The sequence below is a fragment of the Augochlora pura genome, chromosome 9 (assembly GCF_028453695.1).
Source record: "Augochlora pura isolate Apur16 chromosome 9, APUR_v2.2.1, whole genome shotgun sequence".
NCBI lineage: Eukaryota > Metazoa > Arthropoda > Insecta > Hymenoptera > Halictidae > Augochlora > Augochlora pura.
In genome coordinates this window covers 13,845,637-13,856,351 of record NC_135780.1, presented here as the reverse complement: position 1 = coordinate 13,856,351, position 10,715 = coordinate 13,845,637, and the positions used below count along the sequence as shown (strand labels likewise).

General features: G+C 38.8%; 1 protein-coding gene across 1 annotated transcript in view; it reads left to right on the top strand.

The window, feature by feature from the left end:
* Window positions 1–1,011: 1,011 nt before the first annotated feature.
* Window positions 1,012–10,715, top strand: part of LOC144475232 (uncharacterized) — a 28,998-nt gene continuing 19,294 nt past the window's right edge. The window contains exon 1 of the mRNA XM_078190916.1: window positions 1,012–1,114. Within this exon, the coding sequence (XP_078047042.1) occupies window positions 1,045–1,114 (70 nt within the window). The 5' untranslated portion in view covers window positions 1,012–1,044. The remainder of the gene's footprint in view (window positions 1,115–10,715) is intronic.

Below are 10,715 nucleotides of genomic sequence, written 5' to 3'. Positions count from 1 at the left end.
GTTCTGCGCAGTGGTAGCTGACTATACTGTTGTAGTAGTATAGTATATGTTGTATTTATAGTATTATAATATTATAGTACTATAGTATCATAATATTATAATATTATAGTATCATAGTCTTATAACATATATACTATATAATATCGTATACAGTATAGTCACTGTCACAAGAGGCGCCCACACACCGAAAGTCCCAACAGTCTACGAATTTTGGGTGACACGAAGCGACGTCGTTCGCCGCTTCCCACGCAATAGGAAAAAGGGTCAAACATTGCGTTTCTGTCGGAGAGAGCGGGGGTGTCGTGGCACCTCTCAGTTATCGACTAATCCGGCCAAGCGAACTTTGGACATTTCAATGACGCCCACGCATCCACTACACAGAGACCAATGTCGCCCAATGAATGAATCCTTTGTTCCGAAAGCTCCACTTTTCAACGTCACGATGTATATTACGTGCGTCAATAATACGTGGGTACCACGCAGTCGAAAAGGAAGACAGGTGGAACATTTTTATAATTAACTCTTTGCACTTGAAGCCATTTAGACTTTCAATAATTTCTAACTTTGACAATATAAAAATTACGTGCTGTAACAATTTTAGCGGTGCCTCGGAGTCACCACTAGGGTGTAAAGGGTTAAAAGCACGAAGGACCACGGGAGACATTTTTCTTTTCTTTCTCGAGTTTCCTGGGGTATTTGGAGGCAACCTGCTTTATCTAGGGTGACACTTTTATCCTCCCCTGTCTGATATGGAAAACGACGTGACAAATCAAGATTCATACAATGAACAAATATACGAGAAAAAAAGGTTTTGCATTCTGGCGACGATTTTAAGAAAATTAGCCTGCAAGGGGCGCTGCTGGTCGCGCGACCCGTCCATCAATACCGGGGAACAGGAATAAACGAACGGCGTAGGATCAAAAAGCCAGTGACTTGTTCCGGAGGTACCAGACGCTCACGTGACCGCCGCGAATGAAATCTCCTGCGTAATTCCGAGAGAGGAGAGCTGCTCGTAGCGTGAAAAGGGAAGGTTCGAGGGGATCGATGTGGTTTGGCAGAGTGTATGCACCCGCGCAGAACCACCACTACCACGGCGGAACCTCGGTTTTCGGAGGTGAGAGCATCACCGACGTCGAGCGGGGGGATGGTTTTATTGATCGCGAGTGGCCACGCCCTCCACCCCTTTTACGCCACGCCCACGCGCGAAAGGGAATACGAACACGCTGATGCAGCCGACGACCTCCCTCGGATCGACCTAACCGAGACCTAACCCGCCGGCTCAGAGCCGAGGATCATGATTTCCGGGTGGAATGACGGCTGATCATTTCGGCTACGCTACCGTACACCATAGCCGGACTATGTTCCGTTTTAAGCCCGTTCTATTGTCCTGTAATTATTAACCGCGCACTGGCGAATTAACCCTTAACCATGGAAATTCGTGAACCCATCGCCAGCTATACAGTGACACAAAAATATTCAAACACTAGTCTAACTTTGACTTCTACTATATATATATATATATTTATATAAATATATAAATGTTATACCAGTGTCCGAATACTTATGCGAGCAACTGTATTCGTGTGCGTATACCCACCTGTTCGTCTCACGTATTCCATAGGCTATTTATGAACCGCGTTGTATGGTAGACCGAGGATTCACCGGGCCTTGCAAATAGATAAATTATCATAGGCTATGCCCAAGGGTTTACCCTTTTCAGATACAAAACTGCCAAACCAATTACTCTCTGAGAGAATATATTAAACGGAAACGTTGCTCGAGTTCTTGTGGGAAATCATAGGCCGAGTACTCAAAGTAAGACTCGAATTATCCTACTGACAACCATCTTGCGATTGCCGCAGAGTTTTATGGCGAATAAAACCGTGTCCATTGCGAGAGTTTAGGGCGTAAAACGTCCAGATGTAAAATGGACCTAAAATGGACATATAAAGTAGTTGTAAAATAAATATAAAATGGAACGTCTTCCACAGACGCTCACTGATTATTTCCTGATAATATTTATCATATTTAATTTAATATAAAATAATAGAGATTAAATAGTAAATGAGATAGGTACCAGAGGCTGAAACGTGGCACGACGTTGTCTAGCGGCGCTTTAGAGCCGCCACTCGACCGCAAAGGGTTAACGGAGATAGCGACGCCCGAGACACGATCCTTGAGAACACAAATCCTAAATTGCGCATGCCTATGCAAATTGCAATTTTGGTTGGCCGGGCTGCAAAATTGATATCATTGGTAAACGGATTACGCGACGGACGTACTCGGCAAACGTTGTTATAAACAGTCCAGGTTATTTATCCCATGCGCGAGCAACTTTCTGATCGTACGTTCGTAGAGGACGAGGATCTAATTATTATTAATTGCGAGCTCCTGTGCCAACACGAGGTAAGGACAATTTGAAATGTTTACACGCGAGAGAGGGGTTGGTACAGTGCACCGGGAAGAGCCGCGCAATCGATACCAGGGATTTCCAGTTCATTCGCGAGTGCATCGCGGTGGAACTGCAGGTAGAAATGGGAATGCAACGGTGTGCCCGGTGTGATCTTGGTAGTGGAGTGACGTAACGCCCTCGTGAACCCTTTGCTCGGGACACATGGCGATCCGTGAAAAGTGTCGCACAAGATGGCAATATTTTTCCCACTGTTTTTTAGTTAAATTACAGTCGCTCGATTTTGCAGTACAGAAATTGGTATAATAGATATTAAAAACACTATGCTTTAAATTTCAAATGATTGATATAGGGTATGGAGATCGTATATTTATGTTAATCACAATTTTAAACATATTTTTATCGTTGTCTCAAATAATTATTTTAAGTAAAGAATAGCAGCTTTTATGAAAGTATATAGCCTATAAAATATATATAGTTTTGTAAAAAATGAAATCTAGCTTCCAATGGATGAGATGGAATATTTTTATTGAAAAAGCTTATACCTTGCTCCGTCTTCAAGAATATTTTGTCTTAATATTTTTATACTCGTTTTAAAGTCACCTTCCATGAAATATTCCTCGGATCGCGCGGATATTTATTGCGAACAATAAAGGTAAATTCTGTGTAGCCGCGGTTTGATATACAGCGGCGAACATATTTCTGCCGGCGCGTTTGAACACGTCTCATAACTTTCCTGATTTGTGGCGACTTTGCGAGACCGGAATCCGGAGCGTGGCCATTTTGTTTCTTGAATCGAATTCGGTAACCTATTCTACGTATTCTCGATATTTCAAAGAAATATACGAACATTATTATCTCGAAGATTAAAAGCAAACGATTAATAATCATTGGAATTTCGAAAATTCAAATTTTATTCGTTCCAGCTCGCTTCGACGATTTTAAACCTTTTTTAATTGATTATAATTATTGGAAATTCCAAATTCGAGCTTTATTTATTCCATCTGGTTGTGCAAATACATATAAAATAGAAAAAGGAAGGAAAATTTGCGCGAAGTTCCAGAGGTATTATCCGCGAAGAAGTCTCGACAGATTTCCCTCGGAATTTGCTTTTTCCATATTTTATTCCGTCAGCCGGAACCGTTCCGCCCGGCGCTTCTTTCTTGAATATAAAAACCTTCTGCGAATATTTAACATGTTTTCTTACTTACTTCGCAGATGCACGGTTCCTTTGTAGCGACTAGCCTGTGTTCACACTGAATCGTCTTTGGTCGAAGGGGTGCAACACGGGGGCGTCGTCTTCTCTGAATTATTCTGAATAATAATTGTTGCAATAATTGTCTTTCGGTTTAATTTAGTTGTTTATGACTCTGGTACAGTTGAAGAGTATCGACTGATTTTTATGGGGTGCACTTTGTCACATAGAATAAAAATACTCTAATCCAGAAAAATAATTTTAAATATACAATTAAAATGGCATCGATTGCGAAGGGTTAAATTGCAACGAAGGCGTCGCTAACGTTGATCGAGACCCGCGAAATGCCTCGATATGATAAATCGTAGAAGTTGCCCGCTCGGCTGAAATTTTCCATCATTATGAAAAGTAGGGTAAACCTCCGCGGCAAAGTTTGATCGTAACGAACGCCGCGCCTCGTTAGAATCCGCCGGAAGATCGAGTCAAAATTATACAATAGCTCGTTCATTAAGAAGTCGAAATTCGAACGGAATAATTAATGAACGAGGGATGGCATCTAGTCCCCATGGTATTTCGTTTCCATTTATCGCCGTCGATGGGGGTGGCGGGGATCTCGTTAAATTCTCGTTCGAACGAAAACAATGGGATCGCAGATTTAAAGTTTATGCATATCGAGTTTCGTTCTCTGATTATTTCTGCGCGCGATTGTAAAATGTTTGGACAACGATAAAATTGTAATCGCGTCGTATTTTCTGTCTAAATGATACAATAAAATGAAAATGTATATGGGGATGATAAAATATTTTTAGCATCGTTGGAGAATTTAACGAATTTTTTAAACGATATTTTTATTCCTTGACTTAATTAATTGCATTTATTTTTTTACACTGCGTCCTTCTGTGTTATAGTAATTGCGTGGGAGTATTTATCATTACATTAGTGGGAGTATTAGTTGCTAACCCAAACAATTTAATTGCAACCCAAACAACATAATCGTAACCTAAACAAATATTTTTCTATAGCAAAGTCGCACTGTTTTCTATTCACAAATTTACTGTACAGTGTTTACCATATGTTAGATCAGTTTACGTCGACACGCGACGCGAGAACTATTGTTGAATGGTAGGAAGATGTTTGCGACCAATTATCGCGTGCTTTCTCTCGATCTTCGAGTATCGATGTGTTCACCGGAGAAAGTGAAACCCATTCACCGTCTTGTTATTAGAATTGGTAAATAACAGACTATTTGCACGAACAAAACTTTTCAACAGCCCAGCGAAATCTTTTATTTGTTTCGGCTGTTATCTCTATGGGGTGACCAGAGGTTCGCCAGTCTCTGCTACAGAAATAAAAATATAGCCATAATAACCATGGGGTTGCCGGCGACCCCTTAACATTTCTCAATTGCTGCAAAATAAATGTCTAAATAAATTCTGAAAGATTGGAAATATCCTTTATATAATATTATTATGACAATATTATTTTTAATATAATATTATTATGATAATATTATTTTTAATACACTGTGGCGTGAAACTGTAACATTAGGGTGAGTTTTATGGTGAAAATTCTCCAATGGTCTAAAACAATTCTGTTAGATATATATAATATATAGAATGGAACAGCTATCGTGAATTTGAATAAGAACAATAACACAATAAAATAGCTAATAAACATTAGTTTATGCTACGGTATTTCAGACACGTTTCATCGATTCGAGCCGCAAAGAATCGTCCGTTTTCGTAACGCGCGTGGCCGCGAGACTAGCGTGGTCCTTCTTATGCATGAACTCGGAATTAGCGTGAACTGCGCAATCAAATGACTTTGTTTCGTAATTAAGAATATTCTCATGCTTTCTTGTCTCCTTACATTACTCAGAAAACCGAGATTAAATCGGGAGGTTTCTAAACTTCTTGCAGCTCCGCGTACACTCATGCCGACTTCTTTTTCTCTTTTTTTTTTTTGCCTGCCCGGTGTGCTCTCTTGTCTAGGCTACGCTGGATACGGTCTGATCGAAAGATAAACTCATTAGCTGGTTAATTATACCTAATCGTTATGAAACGTACGTACACGGCCTAACAGTTTAATCGTCCGCCGAGCGTTTCAATTATAATTACCGTGAAAAATCTGCTTCCCAATTATCGATCAGACTTTCGTTAACCGTGCTCGCGTTAGATTTATTTTTCAAAAAATTCACTGCTCGGATAATTTATTTAGTTTTATATATCTACGTACGCATCCGACATTTCATATGCACCAACCTAATAGGTTTACGGCTGGACGTTTCACTATTTGCCTTTCTTAGCGTTGCTTGCAACAGCTGTGAAGATGACCCGTGTCCGCTTTCATGTTTTTTTTGTAGTATCGGAACATGTTTAACGATAATCACGTGAAAAGTGCACCGTCAGCAAAAACAAGTTGCACGGTTTACCGTATTAGTTTCGTAACGACATTTCCGGTGACTCTCTTCCTGCCTCTCGCAGGCGATGCGCGAATCGGCTAAGGCGCCTCTTCCGTTCTGGATGTCCACGTGTCAGGGTACAGACGAACCTCTGCCCGTGTCCGTTTATACCGTTTTAATAACCCTTGGCAATCGTAGCCGCTACTTTCGCCACTTCGTTCCGCCTAATTCGCATTTATTCGACGACTTCTATCGCGTAATTTAACTGCGACTATTAATAATACCCGAGTAGGGAAATCATTTAATTATACATAGAATTCGTTATATATAGTACAACGATATTGTATCGCGACTAATTGCGTTGCAATTGAACGGTGATTTATTAACCGTAAGCATCGATTGTAACCAACAGCTGACGAAAATCCCGCGAATATTCCCCGAGGTAATATAATAATATTTTATATGTGAATTCAAATGGACGTTACCAATTGCAATCAATTATTAGTTAAAATTTATGGTAGGTTTTTATACGAATTTAACGATGAATTTATTACGCTGCATCTATAGTATATGTATCTACTATAAATTATACTTAGCCTTCGGTATCATTTAGTATATAATATTTAATTTGATTTAATTAAGATTGAATACTCAGTACATGTCGATATAATTTTTAAAAAATCGTGCGACTTTTGCAAATTAAATTGTAGACCGGGCGATTGAAATATTCAAGTCGATTCTCGAGCAGGACCCACTTACTTCGACTCCGAGAGACGCGCGATCTGCAATCCGCTCGGGTCGAATTCTCCTTGAATATGCAAATCCGAACACACTCGGGCAGCTTAGTCACCCGCCATTACACATCGGCTACTGTTTGTTTTATTCTAATGCGCCATGCCTCGGCGATCATTAACCCTAATAGATCGTGTTTTCAAATGTTTACAACGCTGATTCCCTCCTAATTTAATCGTCAAACAACGAAGCCGTTTGACCACTCCGCACCCGGCCTTTTACAACTATTTTGTAATAATTACCGAGCAGATTGTTTAGTAATATCTTTTTAAGATTTATAGTAACAGTATAATTAAATATATAATACCATTAAAATTAAATGTATAGTACCATTATAATTAAATATATAGTACCATTATAATTAAATATATAATACCATTATAATTAAATATACAATTAGATTTGATTAACATCTCTGATCTTTCAGCGGCGAGCTTCAACAAAGGGGTTGAATATCAACCCTCGATAATATTCTTAATTGAATTTTATTGACATTCTAACGAAAAGAGATACGTTTCTTTTACAACATAAAATTTAATACATAGAAAGACGTCACGATCAGATTTAGCCGGTGTTGTACAGTCCGCGTAATCGTTCGATGTTCATCGCCGTCGCTGAAAATCGCGCGTGCCTCGCGTACACGGAGCAGGCAGCGTCGCTCTTTGCCGGCAGGTTTTAACAACGGAATCTATGTCAGCGGTAGTTTCGTTGCGATACGCTATTGTCGATGCCCACGGTGAATACTAGAAGCGCGATCTTCCGCGTGTATCGGTTCGCTCGCTGAATTTTATTTACTTCCTGTTGCACGGGCCGCCGCGACACCTCTATTCACAGACGCTTGCGTATACCCGCCGCGAAGGAAAGTTGCCCGCGCCTCGAGATTGATGTGCCAGTGAAAACTCTGTGTCGTTCAGAATTCGCCGCGTCTCCGGGAACGTTCCTCAATTCGAAATTGTCGCCGCGATTTTTCAATGCTCGGCTAATTGAATTTTTCAATTAAAAAAATTCTTCGATATTCATATATAAATTATATGTAGAATAATAATTAAAATAATGATTTCGTCAATACTTGTTAATAACACGTGTGTCTTGGAATAGTTCAAGAATTTTTAAACCTTATAAAGTTAACGGGTGAATTAAGTATATAAAGTTACAGTCGAATTTATACGCCGCGCTGGTTTATGATTGGTGTAAAGCTCGAAATCTGTCGCGACGCGAATCGGGCGCGGAAAACATCAAAACGTATCTGTCCGCGGGGCGATCAACCGAAATGGCTTTCCCTGCGACTTCAGTTTTCAGCAGAAAATATTAAATAAATCGAAACACGAGGCGGAAGCTCTATATAACAGTCGAGATTCGAACGCGACGCTTTCCTCGCGCGAGAAATATTGCTGCGACTGTTGGAACACAGTTTACGAAAAAAGCCCTTTTGCAATCGTTCGACACGATCTCCGATTTGTCGGAAGATATTTACGGCGTCCCCTAAATTTTTATCAATTTTATGGACCACCGTAAATGCTACATAACTTTCAAAAGCTTTACACTTTATGATAAGTTAAATCGTGGTTATTTTTATTTTTGTTGCTTTTTTTTATTAATTTTATGGACCGCTATAAATGCTGGATAATTTTTTAAAACTTTAAACTATATGATAAATTAAATAGTGATTTTTAAGGGCGAAACATTGGGCAATGTTAATGCAGATATTTTGCACGCGATGCGCGGAACGTTCTGGCGAAGAAATGGAAGATATTCTGTGGAAAATATAATAAATATCCATAAAGATGATAGCTGTGGGACGGCCTTGGTTAATAGTAATAGACGAGCAACCCTCGCGCAACGGCTGTATCCGTATAACCCGGTTAGAAAATCGGAGGAAACCTGGCGAAATATCGCGCGTCACAAATTTCGCGGTTTATGCAAATTTTGAATACGAGAACAGAGTATTCTTTGGGATTCGTGGGACTCTGCAGCCGTAATGTACCTTTAGTCGCATCTGGCTGCCTAATTCAACCCCCCAGTGCACGTATCTATTACTCGCGAAGAAAATTATTATTTCTGTTTAAATGAAGACTGAAAAAAGCTGCGAAATATTTAATATTTAATAGTATTTATATTCTGTATTTTTACATTCTAATACACTCAGTTTTTCACACTTCGTTGTTAATTCGTTCGAACATAATTATTACGAAATGCAACTTGCAATTCCTTTGTGGACCGTCTTCTGTACTTATGATTTATAATTAACATTTTATCAGTCTTGTACGACAAGTCGTAAACGAAATTATTGCTTTCGTACATTAATTGTTAGGTTACGAAGTGTTAAATCTGAGAATTCACACCCCTGGAAAATAAATTAGGAAAGAGCAATTAAAGTAATGTAAATGCAACGTAAGATAGCACAGTAAAATGCAATGTAATGTAATGTAATTGATGTAACTAATAATTATGAAGCTACGGCGACGGTAAATAATTTGAAAAAAGAGGGGAAAAAGGCTTATAAAATGCAGTGGTTCCCTCGACACGTTAACACTCGTGTCGTTGCGTTAATAAACAGTAGCCGGGGTGTCGTCGAGTTCCCACGGGTCTCAGACACCTTAAACTATCGAGTAGCGAGAAAGTTCGTGATTTTCCTGATGCAAGCGTCTTCGCCGGGCCTTTTCGCAATACCATAGAGCCGCGCGATGCGGACACAACAGTTTACAATCGGCGGCAGTTAATCAAAAAGGTCGCTCAGCAATGGTCGTCCAGCGTCAAATCGTCAGTTAGATTTAGCTCGTCCGTCGATCGAGCTATACACGACAAAGGGGATAGCAATCACCAACGGAAAATTGATATTCTCATATTCTTTTCGCATCTCCGATCGATCGCGTTCAATAAACAAAACGCTATCAACAATCTCCACCTTTTCTAACTACATTTCTTTATTTTATGTATAATTGTGAAAATATCTATCTTTTGCATTATTCTGACGACTTTATATTTTATATTAGCACAATAAAATATATTATTTTACGTTTTAGACAGCTAAATGAAAATGTATAATTTACTTTACATTTCTTGGATTTTTGATATTGAATAATATTATTCTATTTCAACCGTCTATTATTTAAAACAGTATTCGAAATATTTATTTCGTAAATATTAACCAGCTTTGACTGTGGATAAAACAATCTCCTAGTGGAATAAAATATTTAAAGGATCTATCTCCTACAGTATAAACTTTTTGAGGAACGTTTCTTTCTAATGTTACGATTTTTATATACGCAACAATAATTCCATCTTTTATTATTCGGATACGAACGGAGAAATATCAGCGCTTTCGGGGGGCGGGGAACCTGTGCAGAATATTGGATTACAATAAAAATGAGAAGGATGATTTTGCAAACGTACGAGTAAACCGAAACCGTAGAATATTTTCTACGGTAAACTCCGGTTACAAGGAAAACGAATATGAATATTCATCGGTTGCGCGATGCAATGAAATGCAACGAAGTTTTGCCAACGTTTTCGTTTATTATTTGCCATTTTTGTTTATTCCATGCGCGGGCGTGTATTCCAATTAAAAGTATTTGCCGGGGGCAATTTTGCTGAAAATCGAATCTTATTTATGTATAGAAACGTTTATCTGTGGCAGTGATTTTTAACAGGTGCGCAATGTTGTCTTGACGTGATATAAATATATAATACAGTATAATATAGTCTAACATAATATAATATAATATATTATAGTGCAATATAGTATATTATACCATAAAATAAAATAATATAAATCACCCCCTGTGCAACGATCGTGAAAATAATTTAAAATGAATTTTATCCTCGAGCGACGTCGATGAAACATTTCCCGAGAAAATTCTACGAATTTTAAAAGGATTTTTTTGAAAACGATGCCATCGTTTAAACGTGGCAGACGT